The sequence below is a fragment of the Phocoena sinus genome, chromosome 7 (assembly GCF_008692025.1).
Source record: "Phocoena sinus isolate mPhoSin1 chromosome 7, mPhoSin1.pri, whole genome shotgun sequence".
NCBI lineage: Eukaryota > Metazoa > Chordata > Mammalia > Artiodactyla > Phocoenidae > Phocoena > Phocoena sinus.
The window spans coordinates 62,186,359-62,209,134 of NC_045769.1; the positions used below are offsets into that span (position 1 = coordinate 62,186,359).

Genomic DNA, 22,776 nt, shown 5'->3' on the forward strand with positions numbered 1-22,776 from the left:
TTGGATTATGTTATTTGCTGTGATCCTCTAGTTACCATTTAAAATAAAAGGAGTCAGTCTGCATAAAATATAACCGGGGTTGGTGTAAAGGTAACCTGAGGCTCTGGGGAGGGTTGGGAGGAAGATAACCTACTATCAAATCTCTTTGGTTGGGTTTTGTTTACTACTCTCGAGAGGAGCTGCGCTCCATGTAAAGTCTTGGAATTGGTAGGAGCTTTAGAGATCACCTAGTGACTCTAACCTCTTTTTCACAGATGAGGAAATTGAATAGAGAAGGATTGTTACCTGCTGAGACTAGTACCCAGGCCTCTTGACTTCCTTCCTGTCCTGTGCTCTTTTCACCACAATCAGCTGACTAAGCTTACTCTTTTAAAATACTGAGAGAGCATACAGTTGCCTATTACCTATCATATAGGAATTCTTGTTTTGCCTTAGGGTTAATGTGCTTTGGTATAAAAATCTAATGGTAAGGTTCTAGATATGTATCCAAGAGAAAGCAAGGCATATGTCCACACAAAGACTTGTACACAAATGTTCATACTAGCATTATTCATAATAGCCAAAAAGTGGAAACAATGCAAATGTCCATCAACAGGTGAATGGATAAACAAAGTGTGGTATAGTCACACAATGGAATACTCAGCAATAAAAAGAAATGAACTACTGATAAATGCAACAATGTAGATGAATCTCAAAATAATTATGTTGAGTAAAAGAAGCCAGACAAAAGTGTACAAACCGTACGATTCCATTTATCTAAAGTTCTGGAAAATGCAAGCTAATCTAAGTGACAGAAAGCATATCTGTGGTTACTTGGGAATGGGGGTGTAGGGGAAGAGGAACCACAAAGGGGTAGAGGAAATTTCGGAGGCTGATGGACATATTCACTATCTTGATTTTATAAATGGTTTCAGGGTTGTATACACATCAAAACTTATCAAGTTGTACAGTTTAAATATGTGTTTATTATATCTCGCTAAAATTATTTAGGGGACTTCCCTGGTGGTCCAGTGGGTAACACTTCTGTGTTCCCAATGCAAAGGGCCCCGGCTTCCATCCCTGGTCAGGGAACTAGATCCTGCATGCATGCCACAACTAAGAGCCGCGTGCTGCAGTGAAGATCCCGCGTGCAGCAACTAAGACCCGGAGCAGCCTAAATAGATAATTAATTTAAAAAAATAATAAAATTGTTTAATTTGTGAGATGTCCCTCTTAAGTTTGAAAAGCAGAACGTTACTAAAAGCTCACTGAAGAATCTGAAGCATAAGAAAACTAAAATTACCTCTGGAGATAACTGACAACCAAGGTTCTATTCTAGTATGATAGTTTATCTGAACAAAACATTACTATGAGAAATGCAAAGTCATAAAAATAAGAAATAGAAATGACATTTTTGTCCCCCTGCATGCCATTTCCTCGTGCCAGTACAATTGCTGTATATCATAATCTGTTTAGTGTTCTATTCAATTTGGTTTTTTAAAGAGAGCAATCGCCTTGTATTTTTCCTGAACTATTAGACAGCTCCTTTATGTACAAGATGCCCAATCCCTGATGTGTCTGCCCGTGTGTGGGTGTGTAGAAAGTTACACTGTACCTATAAATTTCAGCAAATGCTGCAATTTGCTTTAGGATTTTGTAGTCAGGGCTCAGCAGCGGCCCTGGAACTTTCTAGAAACCATGCACTCTTCTACAAGATGAACCCTGGATAGTTTCCCTAAATATGTGAATTCGGTGATCAAAATTTTCTTAGATTTCCCACCTACTGTTTTAAAACAAAGAACTGCTAGACCACACATACAGCGCAGAACACCGGTAAAGATTTTCTTTTTTGGAAAACATTCATAAAGTTTTATTTACATCCCCCCCCAACTTATTTTCTTAGCTCTTTTATTCGATAATCACGCCCATTCTGTAGACGGGGAGAGGCACATCGGTTTTTTTGCACAGTATAGAGGGGCAAGAAAGACGCGACTCTCAACTTTTCAGTTCCATTTTGAGAAATGATCACATCGAACTCCTGAGAAACGACAGCCCAGCAAGAGCAGAAGCATTTCTCTCCAGGCTGGGTGTGGGTCGGAAGCCAGGCGCGCTTCCGCGAGAGAGAAGGGGAGTCAGGTGGCAGCGGATCGGGCGCGGGAGCCAGTGCTGCGCGGCGGGGGCGCGTGCGGGATGCGCCTCCCTCCGGCCGGCTCGGGGAGGCCACCCCCGCGCAAGCCAGTCGATCGGCCGGGCTCCCGCGCAGCGCTGCTATCCGCTGGTGAGCCAGCAGCGCCCGGCGCCCGCGTCTCCTCCCTCGCGCGCTCGTTCCCTCCCCAGCCCCCCCGCCCCCGCCCCCAACCCCTGGCAGTCCCTCCCTCAAGCCTGCTCCCGCGGCCGCCGCCGCCGCCGCCGCTGCTACCGGAGGCGCAGGAGCCTCGCGATAGTGTTTGCACAGGCGGCGCGTGACGCCGCCGCCGCCCTGTAACTGATGCAGAGGTTTACCCCGCCGCCTCAGCCGCCACCCACCACCCGCCGCCGCAGCCGCCGCCGCCACCCGGGCGACGCCGGGGCCGACGCACTGCAGAGGTGCCGGCAGGTTCCGCCCGCGGAAGTCTTCTCTGCGGCGCAGCCCGCGCTCCGCCCGCTCTCCGACCCCGGCCCCAGCGGGCGCCCCCTCGACACCTCTGTCGCCGCGCTCCTTCCCTCTGCTTCTTCCCCGGCGCGCCCGCCGGCTCCCTCACTTCTCCCCCTTTTCCTCCTCCCCGTCCCCTCTCCTCCCCTCACCTCTACCCTCCCCACCTCCCCCCTTCTCGGTTTCCTCCCCATCCCCTTGAATCTCCCCTCCCTGCCCTCGCTCTCTCGCTCGCCCTCAGCGCGGCCCCCGCCATGACGGAGAGGCGGGTGCCGGTGCCGTTGCCGTTGCCGCCGCTGCCGTCGCAGGGGGGGAGTCGGGTTCCCAGAAAGTAGCTTGATGAGTGTCCAAAGTAGCAGTGGAAGTTTGGAGGGGCCGCCATCTTGGTCCCAGCTCTCCACGTCTCCAACCCCGGCTCGGCGGACGGCGGCCAGGTCCCTGCTGAATCACACGCCGCCATCCGGGAGGCCCAGGGAAGGTAAGCGCCGTCGCGCCCAGCGCCCGCTCGCGGGCCTCCCCTCCTGCGCCGCGGTCCCCGCGCCGCCGCGTCTCCTTCCTCCGACCCGGGGTGGGGGAGGGGGCGAGGTGGACTCGAGGCCTCCCGGCTCCGGGATGTAGTGCTCCGTGTGTGGGTGGTGGTTCGCGGGTGGCTGAGAAGACCGACGAGGGGGTGCGCGCTGGAGGGGCCGGAGCGAGGCGCGGCGCACAGACTCGCCTGGGCTTCTTAAGAGCCAGTCCTGCTGGATGGAAGCCTGACCCCGGACGCGAGCCCCTTTCTGCTCCATTTGCTAGTACACTCAGTACTCTTAACCTCCTGGCCTCGGGTCTCTGGTGGATTTTCCCTCTTGGTGAAGCATTCATCCTCGAGCCCCCTCCCCTTCCCTCGCGCACTCCTCCCCTAGAGGCGGTCCCCGCTCTGCGAGCTTTGCTGCCCAGGACCTGGAGGATGCCTCTCGTTTGCAGGGTCTCTGCCCTTTGCGGGGAGCCTCTGAAATTATCAAAGCCGACTTTGATCCCTTGCCTGGCCCCCTAGAGCAGTTTAAACGACAGACTGATTCGTGGGCAGGCTTTTAAAACCATCCCTCCAGATGGTTGCAACTTTGCTTCGCCATCATCTCCTGCGTGTTTGTGCGTTCTCTCTCTACTGCAAGTAGGCTACGGTTCTTTGACAGGGTCGTGGGTTTTGTGGGAAATATCTGCGTAAAGGTTACTGCAAACACGCACCAGATCGGTTACAATTGTTTTCTAAGTTTTCTGGCTTCTTGCATGCAAGTGTGCTGCCACCAGATGTAGCAGTTACACAGCTAGTAAGACATCAGAGTGCTTTTGACTAAAATTTCAACTTGCTGTATTTAACTTTAAGTATACGACAGAAAATGAAATTTGGGAGAATTATGGGGGAAGAATAAATGTGCGTAGAATCACGTTTAACGCTCTTTTGTCTGGAAAACGTTTAGCGGTATTCATCAGCAATTGGTAAATGGGTTGTTCACCGCCGGTTGTGTCACACAGGGAGACTGTAGCCACATTTTCAGAAAAAACGTCTGGAAGTCCAGTAGTCTAGTGAATCCTTTAAAGATACCAGGAGCTTTGATTTATGCAGGAGTCGGTGGGATTAATTTATCTTGAAAATATCTGTCAATATTTACGACTCAGAGCCTTGACATTTGTTAATCAAGTGGTTTGTGCCCTGAATCCAGTGGTTCAGGCACAGCATTCTTCGTCATTTTGTTCCTGTGAGCATGTGTGAAAGTGACAATAGGCTCAAAGATTGGTATGAATTTGCTCTGGAAAATTCAGGAGAAGGTTTGATTTATGGCATCCATTAAGCATGTTGAATACATTGACATGACATTTCCCGTTTCCATCTCACCCCCAACCCTGAGTTCTGATTATTAGAAGATAAAAGTTTATTTATTGACTCACTCAAATTTAGTACACCTGGAGATTTTTCTTTTTGCATTTGAAAATTTGTAAATGAATGTTTTAAAATCTGTTTTGTAAACAGAGCAGTTGGTGCTTTTAGCATGCTTTTACTTTTGTCTGTACTTTTATTAAGATGCTTAATGATAGTGTTAGGAATGATAGTGTAATGAGTGATAGTAAATGATGGTCTTGGGAAAGACTCTCTTTTAAGGCTGTATCTTTTTTTCATTCATTTCTTAAATATTTGCTGAGCCATTTCTGTGAGCTAAGCACTGTGCTAGATACTGAGGGCATAGTGTTGAATTGCTCATCTGTAACATCTGTAATTAATAATTTGGGGGCTGAAAAATCTAGATTGTGAGTTTCTGAGGTTACTTCAACTCTAGTTAAAAAAATTTTCATACTATTCTGCAATTTTCCTGATGTTTTAAAGTTTTCAGGGGTTGGAATAATTTAGCTTGACCCTCCAAATAACCAGAAATTTTGTCCATCAGTTTGGATTTTTATGTAACCAGAATAGTGTGTCTCTATTTACTAATGAAATAACAGGACATGCTTTTGTGGAAGTTATACTTCACACCCAAGTACCTGTATGGTGACAGTGGTACATTGCTTTTTTTGACCAACCAGGAAGTAAGTTAAAACTGTTAATTCTCTCTAGGATTATATATATTCATCTTGAAGCTATAGTTTCAGATTTCACAAACGCTAATAGGAATTGCATATATGAAGCCCTAGGTATCGAGATGGAAACATTTTCTTTTGAGTGTGATCCCAGTTTTAATTTTAACAAGTGCTTTGCATCTTTTCCAAGTAACATTAGTATGTTGTGTAAAGTGATGTAAATTGAGAGCTTTGATTGTTGGTGACTGATAGATAGTAAGAACCATTACTATTAATGGAACTTGAGTGTATCAAGGAGAGAATAAACTTTGTTTCTTTCTTTCTTTTTTTTTTTTTTTTTTTTTTTTTCAGTACTCGGGCCTCTCACTGCTGAGGCCTCTCCTGTCGCGGAGCACAGGCTCCGGACGCGCAGGCTCAGCAGCTATGGCTCACGGGCCCAGCCGCTCCGTGGCATGTGGGATCCTCCCGGACCGGGGCACGAACCCGTGTCCCCTGCATCGGCAGGCGGACCCCCAACCACTGCGCCACCAGGGAAGCCCTAAACTTTGTTTCTTGAAAAATGGAGCCAATTAAATGTAATATATAATAGAAATTTTTAAACTTAAAAGAGATACACACATATATGTATATGTACATATATAAAGTTACATATGTGAAGAACTCCTTTTAAGCAAACTTTACTTTGAAAATGGGCTATTTTCAAAGTTGTTCCATAAGTATCTATAAGCCTAACTCATAAGATTTAGGAATTTATATGATACAGTATAGACTTCTTTCTTCCCTCGGAGTGCCGAAGCTTTTCCTTTATCAATCTTAAAATTCTCTGAGAGGTGCTCAGCAGTGTAGCTCTAGATTTCACATTGGGTCTTTTAAACCTGTGGCTAAATTCTCTATCCCACTTTATCTTCTAATCTGTGAATAAGGATGTGGGAAGTTAAGAAATTAAATTTTCAAATAAGGTCAGGTTTGTTGGCCGAGGCCGAGGAACCTGGTGTGTGTACTGGCTAGATGAGTGGTGGTTTTTTTGCATATCGATACATAGGTACTTTTGAATGGGTTACTGCTAAGAGTCAAATAAATGGTTATACAAAAGACTTGGCTTTTCTGTTTCATCTTGCCAGATATGAATAATTTGCTTTACTTTTATATAAATAATGAAAGTAGTTTGGTCAAAAAGATAATATTGCAGTTTAAATAAACTTGCTCTCTGTTTCCATATTTACAGACTGCATCCTTTAGACAGAAGAGTTAAAGTATTTGACTCCAGATGATTGAGTAATACCTGTAGGGAGATGTTAACAGTTAAGTGTACCAGATGGCCCTTTAATTTCTTGAAGTCACCTGCTGGAGCAAGACAGGGTTGTATGTTTAAGGATTCTAGCTCATGAATATATAGATATGTGGTAGGTGCCTCCCTTACAGAGGCATATGTACATATTAGAGGAGAGAGGGAAATCCAAGATAGTTAGAAGTCTGTGAATCTGCCCCTGAGAAATAGGCTGTGCTTTAGCCTTTTTGGTCTCAGGACCCCTTTACTCCCTTAAAAATTATTGAGGAAGAGATTTGGTTTATGTGGGTTATGTCTATTGATATTTACTATATTTGAAATGAAATAACTTCAAAAATATTTATCTAAAAATAACAATCTGATTACATGTTAACAAATTTTAAAATGAAGATAGTCTAAAACAACAACTTTAGTGAGGGGACTTCCCTGGTAGCACAGTGGTTAAGAATCCGCCTGCCAATTCAGGGTACACCGGTTTGATCCCTGATCCGGGAAGATCCCACATAATGCAGAGCAACTAAGCCCGTGCGCCACAACTACTGAGCCTGCACTCAATGAGAGCCTGCATTGAACCTGCACTCAGTGATAAGCCCACGCACCGCAACTAGAGAAAGCCCGCGCACAGCAACGAAGACCCAATGCAGCCAAAAATTAAAACAAAAACATGCTTCAGTGAGCCTGGTGGCATTGTTTTATATTTTTACAAATCACTTTAATTTCTGGCTTACTAGAAGACAGTTGGATTTTCTTCTTTCAGTCTGTTGAGATATATTTTGATTGAGGCATATGAAGAGAATCCAACTTCACATAGATATGTAGTTGCAAAAGAATTTTTTTTTTTTGCGGTACGTTGGCCTCTCACTGCTGTGGCCTCTCCCGTTGTGGAGCACAGGCTCCGGACGCGCAGGCTCAGCGGCCATGGCTCATGGCCCCAGCCGCTCCGCGGCATGTGGGATCTTCCCGGACCGGGGCACGAACCCGTGTTCCCTGCATCGTCAGGCGGACCCTCAACCACTGCGCCACCAGGGAAACCCAAAAGAATTGTTTTAATAGTCTTTTTGGAAGTTATTCTTTGATATTACACCAAAATTCGACAAGTGGCAGTTTTTTTAAAGGTACTTGTGATGTGGAAGTACATTTTATCCTGGAAGTGTCTTCAGGACCTACAAGAAATCTGTGGACCATACATTTAGACTAAAGAAGACACTAAAGGGTGGGAAAAAGTATAGCTGTTTTCAGGCATTTCAATCACATAAATTGAAGAGAGAATGTGTTCATTATGCTGTTATAGAAGATGGACCAGCAGGTGAAAGTTAGGAAGGCGCAGAATGAATTCAGTATAATTTATTGACAAGAATGTAAAAACTGTATAACTACTAGACTTGGCCAGCAATGAAAGAACTGCTTAAAGAATTTAAAGCAAACTACGGAGACTTTTCTGGGGGAGCTAGAGATAAATTCTGTAGATTCTTATTTTGTGTGCTATTAGATTAAGTGACTTAAGGTCCCATCCAGTTAAAAATTGCAAACATTCTGTGATTCTTTGAAAATTTGTAAATATAGTTAAACTGTACTTACATATCCATGAATGTTTTTGAATATTCTCTTAAGTCAGTAGCATGAAACTATCATTGACTTTATTACTCTTTTGCATTTTTATTGTGCTTTTCCTCTGAGGATTTTTCTGTATTTTCTGGAATCAACACTGTCAGTCTTGAAATCCTGATGAATTCCCTGTGAAATACAATAAGCTTGAAGACATTTTAGGGAATCAGATGCTGCTTACGATACAGTTAGTAGAGTTGTCATATACTTGAGCACAGAATTTTAGAATGCTGTGGGGGGCTGATTTTCAGTTCAGAAAGAGAAACTGTCAGCAGTCTGTATAGTCTTTCATTTGTAATTGTGTATGTGATTTCAGAAGTAATGTGTTTAATCTAATGGTTTTAAAGCTAGAGAGTCTGAAAAAAGGATGCATGAAGGCAAAGCATTTAAATTGATCTCTCTTGAATTTAAAAATGCATATTAAATAAAACCAGAACATAAAGTGAAGAATTTAAATTCTCATCTTATTGAGAGAATTATGCATGTAATGGCTATCATTACCTATAGCAATTCATATTTTAATTTAATGTGGAACATAATGTCTTCTGTGAGGTGTATTGAAAGGTTAGATTTTAGATGCTGGAAGTCAAGGTTAAACTCCTGTAACTTTCTTGGGTCAACTTAAGTGTAGTGACACAGCTTGAGACTTCATGTATTTCTTGTGTTTAGACTTAAAGCTCATTTTCTATAGAAGAGCCATAGGATTAAGTCATTTAGTTTAATAAACTCCTTCATGCTCTTTAATAATTTCCAGAAATCTTAGAATAATTGAGAGGAATGGTGAAGTAGGAGAAGTAGTATGGTAGAGAAGAGAAAGTGCATTGATAATTGGAATCCAGGTGTAGTCCCAATTTTGCCATTAACTAACTGGGTGACTTTGGGCAAGTTGCCTGTCTCTGCTTCAGTTTCATAAAATGAGAATTACAGAGCTGAAAGGGACCTTGGAAGCAAATGAATCCAAACCTCTCATTTTACAGATGAGGAAACTTAGATAATTTGCCTAGGCTTTTACTGTAGGAGAGGTGGAACCAAGATTCAGTTTTCTGACTTTCAGCTTAGTGCTTTCTCCATTATACTTTGTGGCTCCTTTTCATCTGTAAAATGAGGGAGTTGAATTCGAAGCCTTCAGAGTTCTCTAACAGCTCAAAAATATTATTCGTTTGACATTAGCACTAATTATAATTTACTGGAGGAAAGTTTGTAGCTTTTATTTATTGGTGAAAAAAATGTTTCTTGAAGAAGCAATGTGACCTTTTCAAGGTTATGTATAATTTGTTAAGAGAAGATACTCATCTTCATTATTACCAAAAGATTTTAAGTTTATTTATGAGCATGGTAAGCAGTAGTATGCTAGGTGATCTTGTCTTTTTAATGATCTATATTCTAAATACTGTTATGAATATATTAAAAGCTGTGTAAATTACATAAATAATAATGTGGTACCCTGAAGTGAAGTAACTAGGTGATTGTTCCTCAGAAATTATTTCTGGGGTGTTTCCCCCGGACTTAGATTCCTCTGCTCCTTAGTGTCATATAGGATTGTCTATTTCATAGCACCCTTGTCATACTACCTTTTATTATAGTTTTATTTTTTTGTGTACTAGACAGAAAGGTCTTGAATTCAGAGACTATGTTTTGTTCATTTCCATATTCTCAGTGCGTAGTAGGATGTCCTCTGGAGCAGGGGTCCCCAAACCCCGGGAGACCGCTACAGCTGTGGTCTGCAGCCTGTTAGGGACCTGTTAGGGACTGGGCTGCATAGCAGGAAGTGAGTGGCGTCGAGTGAGCAAAGCTTCATCTGCTGCTCCCCGTCGCTTGCATTACCGCCTGAACCATTCCCCACCCCTGTCCGTGGAAAAATTGTCTTCCACAAAACCGGTCCCTGGTGCCAGAAGGTTGGGGACTGCTGCTCTATAGAGGTGGCACCTAACAAAAAGTTTTGTTGAAGATCTGTTAAAGCTTTTTTTTTTAAACGGAGTGATTGTATACTTAATATGCACGTATTTCAGACCCAGGGAGATACTCATTTTAGTAATTCATAGGCAAGTTATATTTTAGAGAGTGATAATGGGTAACAGTAATAGCTAAAGTTTATTGTTTGTACATGTTAATTCATTTAATTCTCGTAACTCTGTGAGGTATATACAATTATCATTCTCATTTTACAGATGAGGAACCAAAGCACAGAGAAGTAAAGAAACTTGCCCAGTATGACACAGAGTAGTAAATGTTAGGGCTGAGATTTGAATCAAGTCTGCATTTTAACCACTGGGATATATTGCCTAAGATATGGAAATTTAGTTTTGGGTAATTTCTTAGTTTTTCCTTAAGATATTTTAATTTACTAATCAATCAGTCTTTTAGGCTCATTCAGTTTACTGGTAAACTTTGTCATTATTATTTTTTTGCATGAGTTTTGTATGTATGTGGAGATAAGATTAAAAAGGAAGAAAAATCCAAAACCAATTTGTACAGATCTTACGTTTCATGGAAAATGTTAGAGGTATACTAATGAAAAATCTTACTTTCATATTTAATAATTAAATTGGGATGCCATTTATCTTAATATTTTGACCTCATAAGCTCACCACATCAATAACAAATAAACATTAGAATTTGAATGGAGAACTTTTGACTGTCCATATAGGAATAGTCCACTTATTGTGGAGGGTTTTAACCTGGTGCATGAGGCTCTGAACAAAATTGAGATGCTTTAGTGGCAGATGTTTGAGTTTTATTAGTATTCAATATGGCAGGGAAAGGAAGCTTGAAGCTTAATCTGATTCATCTTATAAGAAGTATTTTTTAGAACACTTAAAGCTTTAATTATTGCATACAAAACAGATCCCTTGGTAACATGTATTATTTAGTGTATCTAATGAGAGAAAGAATTTGAAAGGGTTGATAGGAATTCAAAGCATGATGTAGAAAGATGCAGATCTGAAATAGGTGGTAGGTTGTGAAACTTAAATCTTCTCAATGTGGCTTCGCTGTTAGGTTTGAAATTTTGTGAATTTCACAAAGACAGGTTATACCTCTATTTAAGTTAAAGTGCTTGTATGCTACAAAGATGCAGTGCAAAGCCAAATATGAGTGGTTTTGGGGGCTGACATAGTATTTGTTCCCCTTCATTTATATGGATTATTAAGAGTTCGTTCTGCTCATAAATTTGTACCTTTCCCTGGAAACTAGTTTAGTTGGAGAAATGACTTCTAGGTTTAAATTAAACTTTAACCTGGTATTTGCTGGTATTGTGTTTAATGTCATACATTGTGATTTCAGAATTCCACACTTGACACTATGTATGTGCTTCTTGTCTGATGGTGAATATGGTGCCTCTGGAGAAGGTCAGGGGAATTTGTATGAGGCCGATCAGATTCATCCTGTCTTTCATGAGACCTGAGGCATGTTTCTTTTTCTTTTTTTTTTTTTTTTGACAAATAGGGTATTTTTGCTTTTTTAAAAACATAGTTTTTCCTTTTTCTGTGCACAGATTTTAAAAAACATCAGTGAAGTTACATGGTTTAGTTAACTTTGTATATATATTTTTGCTTATCTCATTTATTTAAAAGATACATATACTTATTAATGATAGGACTTGTTCTAGGCACTTTGTAAATAGTAACTCATTTACTTCTAACAGTCATGAAGTAGGTACTATTGTATCCCTATTTTACAGATGAGGAAATTGAGCCACAGAGAGGTTAACTAACTAACCCAAGGACACAGAGAATATGTAGCAGAGTCAGGATTCAGACTAGGCTCCTGAGTGCATGCTCTTAACTGTTATACTATTCTGTTAGCATTATTCCACTGAATTTTAGCCACAGGGATACTGAATGGATGTACTCTAATTTACTTAGTTAACCATTCTTCTTTTGGTAGTGTGTTAGTCATGATTCTTTTGCTTACCTGTGATAAAAACTTAACACAAGCTTTGGTAAGTTAAAAAAGGAATTTACTGGTTCACGTAACTGGGAATTATATGTGTGGAGGAGGATGGAATGGCTTTGGAAACAGCCTAGATCCAACATCTCAAATAATGTCACTGAGCCTCTTGACTCCATTTCTGGGTTCTTCTAGCCTCTTGCTTCTGGAGCCCAGTCACATACCTTTGGCTTAGCAACCACACTTGACAGACAAAACTTTTTCCTAATGTCCACATGTCACTTCTGGGTTGATGCTGATGTATTATGATTGTCAGTTCCTTAACCAGTCACTGGTACCTGGGAGATGTACAGCAAGGTAGCCACTATGGCTGTAGGTAGAGTGAGTTGGGGAATCCGCAGAAAGCCATGATTGACGGACCACTGAAGGTCACACAAATTAGGTGAATGGTAGTTTTCCTGAGGAATGGATCATGGTGAACAAAAACATCTTAACTACCGTAGTTAGTTATTTAGGTTATTTCTTTTCTTTTTACTTTTACTTTTTGGCTACAATAGATATTGATATAATATCTCTGAGTAAAAGCTCCCCCCCCCCCCCGAAGAGGATTCCCAGTGATGGAATTATCAAGGCAAAAAGTATAAAACAGTTAATTAAAGGCTTTTGATAACTATTGCCAAATTATTATTTGAAGAATTGTGTTCCACTCATAGCAGCAATGCGTGAGATAGGCATGTATTTTTGAACCAGGTGGGGTTCACCTCATCCTAGGAATTACTGGGCTTAAATATTATTAACACAGTGCTTTGCAGTTAACCAAAGGGTTGCGATCTTCATACTGAACATGTATCTAATCCAGTTTATCAAATGCTTTATTATATTTTCTCCGGGCATTTCTCTCACTATTTAAAAATTTTTCATTTTATAGTTTCAAACAACAAACCCAAAAGGCTAATGAATGGCAGTCCTCGGCAAGCTCTTGACCCCCTACTTCTCTTTCCTATCAGTGTCTCCTACTTCTCTGACCTAGTTGACAGCATTATACTTAGTTTTTTATACTTAGATATTGGTACCTTATGTTAGAAGCATTATTATGTAGAAGTAGTTACAAGCACATATTTGTTAGATCCGGATATCAGTTTAGGTTTTGCCACTTAACTGTAGTAAGTTACTTAACCTCTCCATGCATCTGTAGATTTTCTTTCTTTCTTTTTTTTCTTAAATGCTTTTTTTTTGGCCATGCGTCTTTCGGGATCTTGGTTCCCCGACCAGGAATCAAATCCGTGCCCCCTGCAGTGGAAGCGTGGAGTCTTAACCACTGGACTGCCAGTGAATTCCTAGGTTTTCTTGATTGTAGGATGAGATAAGAGATAGTAACTATTTCATAAGGTTGTGAGAATTAAATGAGAAATTTGTGGCGTGTTAACAAGTCAGTATGTGTTAACTGTTACTATTATATTTAGATACAAGGATGCTTTAGAATTAAAAATTTTTTCTTCTTTGTTTCAATGTCAAGAATAGGGAACAAGTACCATCTGGATTAAGATCCTTATGACCAGAGTACACTTGACATACATAGATTGTCTCCCTGGCTTGTTGAAGAATTCTAGCAGGGTTGTGTATGACAGAGGCAGATTTCAAGTGATAATCATAATTGTTAGTCTCATTTCTTTTCACTATATAATATTGTGGTATTTATTATACATACAATTTTTCTTCCTTTGATTTATTTCTTTATTTTACATTTTAATGATTTGCTTTATTGGGCAAAAGGGCATGAATTTTTTAATGTCATTTAATGTGTATTGTCACTATTGTTTTCCCTATGGGATAACCAGGATTTTAAAATCTGTTATTGCTTCTCAGAAGTGAATCAATTGTCAGAGCTTTAGAGTTTTATAGAAACCTTATTGGCATAGTTTGTTTATTCATTCAGCAAGTATTTTTGGACCTGGAGCATAGCACTGGGTAAACAAAGGTATGTAAGATATAGTCCTTGTCTCCTAGGAGCTTGGGCAGAGTCTAGTGAGGAAGACTACAATTCATAACATGTAATTTATACTTAAAAAAAAAAACAAAACACTTTGTGGGTCAGATAAAACAATTTGTGATGCCAATTTCAACTTCTGATATAAACAGAATTATTATGTAATGTGGTTGTAGCCTATCCTATATCAAGGTGTTATATTCATTGGTCATTTGGTTGCTAGAAAAAAACTTAAGCAAAACAAATTTATTATTAGAAGGATATAGGGCTGAGTGTCTCTTAGAACCCATTTAGGTCTCAAGGGGACTGAACTAGAAACTGGAAATTCAGGAACCACAGTAGCACTATTCTCCTGTGGATCATAGAGCAACCCTCTCCAGTGCTGTGAAGGAAAGTTTTTTAAAAAGGAAAAGTGGGAAGGAAGGAAATCGTATTTCTGTCAATAGGTCTGAACAGAGTATTCCCTAGAGAAGGGAATTAGACAGTTTTCCTCCAGTTTAACTATTAAATGTTATCATTTTGTTTCAGTTGGTATGTCTTGATTGCTAGTGAGACTGAACTTAATATTTATATCAAAAGCCCAGTCTTTAAAAAATTATTACTCTCTAAAGTTCAAGTACTCTAATTTTACTGTGATTCAGTTGATTTTATTTTTTAATGTTATATGGTGCTTTACCTTTCATTATTGTATCACAATATTAATACATACAGAAAATGCACACGATAAATAATGCTCAGTGAATTACTATAAATCGATGTAGGTAACGACCACTCAGTTAAGAAATAGAACATAGGCAGCATTTCAGAGCTCTCTTCCTGCATTCATCAGTCATTCACTACCTTCTCCCTTCCCTCCAAAGCAATCACTATTCTGACTTAATTATGCCTGTTCTGAATTTTATATAAACGGGCTCATACAGTATATATATTTTTTCTAACTGCTTTTGTTTCATGTATGTTTTAGAGTTTCATCCATGTTAATTCCTGTAACTGTTGTTCACTTTCATTGCTCTATAATATTACTTGTATGTGTATACCACAGTTTATTTATGCAATCTGTTGATAGATGTTTGGGTTGTTTCCACTTCTCTATTATGACTAATAATGCTGTATGAACATATTTATACCTGTCTCTTCATGTGCTATTAATTTCTGTTGAGTATATACCTAACAGTAAATTTACTGGGTTATAGGCTATGTGTGTGTTTGCCTTTAGTAGATACTGCCAGTTTCCCAAAGTGGTTGTAACAATTTACATTTCCATGAACAGTATATGAGAGTTCCCATTGCTCTACACCCTCACCGACAACTGGAATTGTTAAAATTATTTATTTTTGATATTCTGGTGGATATGAGGTGTTATTTGTGGTTTTAATTGTCATTTCCCTGATGAGTTCAGAGGTTTACCATTTTTTCATAAGTTTATTGACTTTTGGATATATCTTGTGAAGTACCTGTTCAGATCGTATGATCAGTTTTCCTTTGTGTTGTTTCTCTTTACAAAAATAAAAAATTAATTGAAGAAATTCTTTTTGTATTTTGGATAAGTACTTTTTTTTTTTTATTAACACCCTTCCCCAGTTCTGTGGCCTATTCCCCCACTCCATTATGGTATTTAAGAAGTATCTCAATACATGAAAAATGTTTTCCTATGTTTTCTCTTTTTTAATATAGGCATTTACAACTGTAAATTTCCCTGTAAGCACTCAATTAATTCACCCTGTAAGTTCTTTTTCTTTTTTGTAAAATGTTACAGTATATGCTGATATATTACACAAGTTGTAAAACACGCAATATAAAAATTTGCAAAGGTTAATAAATAAATAAATTTAACAATATTTACAAATCTTTTTTTTGAATTTTAAAATTTTATTATACAGCAGGTTCTTATTAGTCATCCATTTTATACACATCAGTGTATACATGTCAATCCCAATCGCCCAATTCATCACACCACCACCGCCACCCCCCACCACTTCCCCGCCTTGGTGTCCATACGTTTATTCCCTACATCTGTGTCTCAATTTCTGCCCTGCAAACCGGTTCATCTGTACCATTTTTCTAGGCTCCACATATATGCGTTAATATACGATATTTGTTATTCTCTTTCTGACTTAATTCACTCTGTATGACAGTCTCTAGATTCATCCACGTCTCTACAAATGACCCAATTTTGTTCCTTTTTATGGCTGAGTAATATTCCATTGTATATATGTACCACATCTTCTTTATCCATTCATCCGTCGATGGGCATTTAGGTTGTTTCCGTGACCTGGCTATTGTATATAGTGCTGCAGTGAACATTGGGGTGCATGTGTCTTTTTGAATTATGGTTTTCTCTGGGTATATGCCAAGTAGTGGGATTGCTGGGTCATACCGTAATTCTATTTTTAGTTTTTTAAGAACCCTCCATACTGTTCTCCATAGTGGCTGTATCAATTTTCACTCCCACCAGCAGTGCAATAGGATTCCCTTTTCTCCACACCCTCTCCAGCATTTGTTGTTTGTAGATTTTCTGATGATGCCCATTCTAACTGGTGTGAGGTGATAACTTGTAGTTTTGATTTGCATTTCTCTAATAATTAGTGATGTTGAGCAGCTTTTCATGTGTTTCTTGGCCATCTGTATGTCTTCTTTGGAGAAATGTCTATTTAGGTCTTCTGCCCATTTTTTGATTGGGTTGTTTGTTTCTTTAATATTGAGCTGCATGAGCTGTTTATATATTTTGGAGATTAATCCTATGTCCATTGATTCATTTGCAAATATTTTCTCCCATTCTGAGGGCTGTCTTTTCATCTTGTTTATGGTTCCCTTTGCTGTGCAAAAGCTTTTAAGTTTCATTAGGTCCCATTTGTTTATTTTTGTTTTTATTTCCATTACTCTAAGAGGTTGATCAAAAAAGATCTTGCTGTGATTTATGTCAAAGAGTGTTCTTCCTATGTTTTCCTCTAAGAGTTTTATAGTGTCCGGGCTTACATTTAGGTCTCTAATCCATTTTGAGTTTATTTTTGGTATGGTGTTAGGGAGTGTTCTAATTTCATTCTTTTACATGTAGCTGTCCAGTTTTCCCAGCACCACTTATTGAAGAGACTGTCTTTTCTCCATTGTATATCCTTGCCTCCTTTGTCATAGATTAGTTGACCATAGGTGCATGGGTTTATCTCTGGGCTTTCTATCTTGTTCTATTGATCTATATTTCTGTTTTTGTGCCTGTACCATATTGTCTTGATTACTGTAGCTTTGTAGTATAGTCTGAAGTCAGGGGGTCTGATTCCTCCAGCTCCATTTTTCTTCCTCAAGCCTGCTTTGGCTATTCGGGGTCTTTTGTGTCTCCATACAAATTTTAAGATTTTTTGTTCTAGTTTTGTAAAAAATGCCATTGATAATTGATAGGGATTGCATTGAATCTATAGGTTGCTTTGGGTAGTATAGTCATTTTCACAATATTGATTCTTCCAATCCAAGAACATGGTATAACTCTCCATCTGTTGATACCATCTTTAACTTCTTTCATCAGTGTCTTATAGTTTTCTGCATACAGGTCTTTTGTCTCCCTAGGTAGGTTTATTCCTAGGTATTTTATTCTTTTTTGTTGCAGTGGTAAATGGGAGTGTTTCCCTAATTTCTCTTTCAGATTTTTCATCATTAGTATATAGGAATGCAAGAGATTTCTGCATTAATTTTGTCTCTTGAAGCTTTACCAAATTCATTGATTAGCTCCAGTAGTTTTCTGGTGGCATCTTCAGGATTTTCTATGTATAGTATGTCATCTGCAGACAGTGACAGTTTTACTTCTTCTTTTCCGATTTGGATTCCTTTTGTTTCTTTTTCTTCTCTGATTGCCGTGACTAGGACTTCCAAAACTATGTTGAATAATAGTGGTGAGAGTGGACATCCTTGTCTTGTTCCTGATCTTAGAGGAAATGCTTTCTGTTTTTCACCATTGAGAATGATGTTTGCTGGGGGTTTGTCATATGTGGCCTTTATTATGTTGAGGTAGGTTCTCTCTATACCCACTTTCTGGAGAGTTTTTATCATAAATGGGTGTTGAATTTTGTTAAAAGCTTTTTCTGCATCTTTTAAGATGATCATATGTTTTTTATTTTTCAGTCGGTTAATGTGGTGTATCACATTGATTGATTTGCGTATATTGAAGAATTCTTGCATCCCTGGAATAAATCCCACTTGAACATGGTGTATGATCTTTTTAATATGTTGTTGGATTCTTTTTGCTAGTATTTTGTTGAGGATTTTTGCATCTATATTCATCAGTGGTATTGGTCTGTAATTTTCTTTTTTTGTAGTATGTTTGTCTGGTTTTGGTATCAGGGTGATGGTGGCCTCATAGAATGAGTTTGGGAGTGTTCCTTCCTCTGCAGTTTTTCGGAGGGGTTTGAGAAGGATGGGTGTTAGCTCTTCTCTATATGTTTGATAGAATTCACCTACCTGTGAAGCCATCTGGTCGTGGACTTTTGTTTGTTGGAAGATTTTTTTTTTTTTTTTCTGTACGCGGGCCTCTCATTGTTGTGGCCTCACCCGTTGCGGAGCACAGGCTCCAGACGCGCAGGCTCAGCGGCCATGACTCACGGGCCCAGCCTCTCCGTGGCATGTGGGATCTTCCCAGACCGGGGCATGAACCCATGTCCCCTGCATCGGCAGGCGGACTCTCAACTACTGCGCCACCAGGGAAGCCCTGTTGGAAGATTTTTAATCACAGTTTCAATTTCATTACTTGTGATTGGTCTGTTCATATTTTCTGTTTCTTCCTGGTTCTGTGTTGGAAAGTTATACCTTTCTAAGAATTTGTCCATTTCTTCCAGGTTGTCCATTTTATTGGCATAGAGTTGCTTGTAGTAGTCTCTTAGGATGCTTTGTATTTCTGCGGTGTCTGTTGTAACTTCTCCGTTTTCATTTCTAATTTTATTGATTTGAGTCCTCTCCCTCTTTTTCTTGATGAGTCTGGCTAATGGTTTATCGATTTTATCTTCTCAGAGAACCAGCTTTTAGTTTTATAGATCTTTGCTGTTTTCTTTGGTTCTATTTCATTTATTTCTGCTCTGATCTTTATGATTTCTTTCCTTCTGCTATCTTTGGGTTTTGTTTGTTCTTCTTTCTCTAGTTCCTTTAGCTGTAAGGTTAAATTTATTTATTTCAGATTTTTCTTGTTTCTTGAGGTAGGTTTTTATAGCTATAAACTTCCCTCTTAAAACTGCTTTTGCTGCATCCCATAGGTTTTGGATCGTCGTGTTTTCATTGTGATGTGTTTCTAGGTATTTTTTGATTTCCTCTTTGATTTCTTCAGTGATCTCTTGGTTATTTAGTAACGTATTGTTTAGCCTCCATGTGTTTGTGTTTTTTACATTTTTTTCCCTGTAATTGATTTGTAATCTTAGCGTTTTGGTCAGAAAAGATGCTTGATATGATTTCAGTTTTCTTAAATTTACTGAGGCTTGATTTGTGACCTTGCGAAGATGTGATCTATCCTGGAGAATGTTCCATGCGTACTTGAGAAGAAAGTGTAATCTGCTGTTTTTGCATGGAATGTCCTATAAATATCAATTAAGTTTCTATGGTCTCTTGTGTCGTTTAAAGCTTGTGTTTTCTTATTAATTTTCATTTTGGATGATCTGTCCATTGACGTAAGTGAGGTGTTAAAGTCCCCCACTATTATTGTGTTACTGTCAGTTTCCTCTTTTATAGCTGTTAGCAGTTGCCTTATGTATTGAGGTGCTTCTATGTTGGATGCATATATATTTATAATTTTTATATCTTCTTCGTGGATTGATCCCTTGATCATTATGTAATGTCCTTCCTTGTCTCTTCTAACATTCTTTATTTTAAAGTCTATTTGATATGAGTATTGCTATTCCATCTTTCTTTTGATTTCCATTTGCATGTAATATCTTTTTCCATCCCCTCACTTTCAGTCTCTGTGTGTCCTTAGGTCTGAAGTGGGTCTCTTGTAGACAGCATATGTGTCTTTTGGTTGGAGCATTTAATCTATTCACATTTAAGGTAATTATCGATATGTATGTTCCTATGACCATTTTCTTTATTGTTTTCGGTTCGTTTTTGTAGGTCCTTTTCTTCTCTTGTGTTTCCCACTTAGAGAAGTTCCTTTAGTATTTGTTGTAGAGCTGGTTTGGTGGTGCTGAATTCTCTTAGGTTTTGCTTGTCTGTAAAGCTTTCGATTTCTCCGTCAAATCTGAATGAGATCCTTGCTGGGTAGAGTAATCTTGGTTGTAGTTTTTTCCCTTTCATCACTTTAAGTATATCATGCCACTCCCTTCTGGCTTGTAGAGTTTCTACTGAGAAATCAGCTGTTAACCTTATGGGTGTTCCCTTGTATGTTATTTGTTGTTTTTCCGTTGTTGCTTTCAGTAATTTTTCTTTGTCTTTAATTTTTGCCAATTTGATTACTTTGTGTCTCGGCATGATTCTCCTTGGGTTTATCCTGTATGGGACTCGCTCCGCTTCCTGGACTTGGGTGGCTATTTCCTTTCCTATGTTAGGGAAGTTTTCGAGTATAATCTCTTCATATATTTTCTTGGGTCCTTTCTCTCTCTCTTCTCCTTCTGGGACCCCTATAATGCGAATGTTTTTGCGTTTAATGTTGCCCCAGAGGTCTCTTAGGCTGTATTCATTTCTTTTTATTCTTTTTTCTTCTGTTCCGCAGCAGTGAATTCCACCATTCTGTCTTCCAGGTCACTTATCCGTTTTTCTGCCTCAGTTATTCTGGTGTTGATTCCTTGTGTATTTTTCATTTCATTTATTGTATTGTTTATCTCTGTCTATTTGTTCTTTAATTCTTCTAGATCTTTGTGAAACATTTCTTGCATCTTCTCCATCTTCGCCTCCATTCTTTTTCTGACGTCTTGGATCATCTTCACTATCATTATTCTGAATTCTTTTTCTGGAAGATTGCTTATCTCCACTTCATTTAGTTGTTTTTCTGGGGTTTTATCTTGTTCCTTCATCTGGTACATAGCCCTCTGCCTTTTCGTCTTGTCTGTCTTTCTATGAGTGTGGTTTTTGTTCCACAGGCTGCAGAATTGTAGTTCTTTTTGCTTCTGCTGTCTGCCCTCTGGGGGATGAGGCTATCTAAGGGGCTTGTGCAAGTTCCATCCTGTAGGTTCTGATATGTTGTGTTTTTGTTTTTATTCATTTCAAGCATTTTCTAATTTTCCTTTTGTTTTCTTCCTTTGACTTATTGGTAATTTAGGAGTATGTTAATTTCCACATATTTGTGAATTTCCCAAATTTTCTTCTGTAATTGATTTCTAATTTAATTCCATTGTGGTCAGAGAACATACTTTGTGTGCTTTCACCTCTTTTAAATTTGTTGATTCTTGTTTTGTGGCCTAGCATATGGTTTCTCTTGGAGAGTGTTCCATGTGTGCCTTAGAAGAACATGTATTCTGTTGTCGAATGTAGTATTCTCTAGATGTCTTTTAGGTCTAGTTGGTTTATTGTGTTTGTTTTCTACTTCCTTTTTGTTTTTCTGCTTAGTTCTATTTGCTATTGAAAATGGAGTATTGAAATCTGCCAGCTAGTTTTGAATTGCCTTTTTCTCCCTTTGTTTCTGTCAGCTTTGTTTCAAGTATTTTGAAGGTCTGTTATAAGGTACACATATGTTTATAATTTTTATGTCTTACTGATGGATTGACCCTTTGTTATAAAATGTTTCTCTTCATCTCTAAAATTATTTTAGAAGCTGATATTAGTATATCCACTTCAGTTCTTCTGTGGTTGCTGTTTGCAGGGTCTTTTTCCATCCATTTATTTTTATCCCATTTGTGTCTTTGGATCTAAAGTGTGTCTTTTGTGGACAGTATTTAATTTGATCTTGTTCTTTTTTAATCGATTCCCACAGTCTCTGCCTCTTGATTATATTGCTTAGTCCGTTCACATTCAATATGTTTGTTATGGTTGGATTTATGTCTGCCATTTTGCATTTTTTTTTTTTTTTTTTTTTTTTTGCGGTACGCGGGCCCCTCACTGTTGTGGCCTGTCCCGTTGCGGAGCACAGGCTCCAGACACGCAGGCTGAGCGGCCTTGGCTCACGGGCCCAGCTGCTCCGCGGCATGTGGGATCTTCCCAAGCCATGGTTCATGGGCCCAGCCACTCCGCGGCATGTGGGATCTTCCCGAGCCGGGGCACGAACCCGTCTCCCTGCATCGGCAGGTGGACTCTCATCCACTGTGCCACCAGGAAAGCCCTGCATTTTGTTTTCTCTGTGTCTCATGTCTTTTTATCCTTCTGTACCTACATTACTGTTTTCTTCTGCATTGAGTATATTCTATTGTAACATTTTAATTGCTTTTGTTATTTTTAATTCTTTTTTGAGTTATTTTCTTAGTGATGGCTCTAAGTTTACATTATACATCTTATCAAAATCTGCTTCAGATTTACACTAACTTAATTTAAGCAGTATATAGAAACTTTATTCTTTATATAGCTCTACTCCATCCTCCCCTTTTTTTGTTATATATGTTGCTATATGTTACCCCAGAATAAATTGTTATAAATATTTTATATGATTTATAGTCTTTTTTAAATAAACTGAGATGAGAAAGGAAAACCCCTTTATCGTTTTTGTACTGACCTTATGTATTATTCCTGGTTCTCTTCATTTCCTCATGTAGGTTTTCTTTTCATCTTTATTGGAGTATAATTGCTTTACAATGTTGTGTTAGTTTCTGCTGTATAACAAAGTGAATCAGCTATATGTATACATATATCCCCATATCCTCTTCCTCTTGTGCCTCCCTCCCACCCTCCCTATCGCACCCCTCTAGGTGGTCATAAAGCACTGAGCTGATCTCCCTGTGCTGTGCAGCTGCTTCC

The 22,776-nt window shown here is 39.1% G+C and overlaps 1 protein-coding gene across 1 annotated transcript in view; it reads left to right on the plus strand.

Moving 5' to 3' along the window:
* Positions 1-2,385: 2,385 nt before the first annotated feature.
* Positions 2,386-22,776, plus strand: part of TLK1 (tousled like kinase 1) — a 151,302-nt gene continuing 130,911 nt past the window's right edge. Inside the window, exon 1 of the mRNA XM_032637341.1 lies at positions 2,386-3,089. Coding sequence (XP_032493232.1) covers positions 2,951-3,089 — 139 coding nt within the window. The 5' untranslated portion in view covers positions 2,386-2,950. The remainder of the gene's footprint in view (positions 3,090-22,776) is intronic.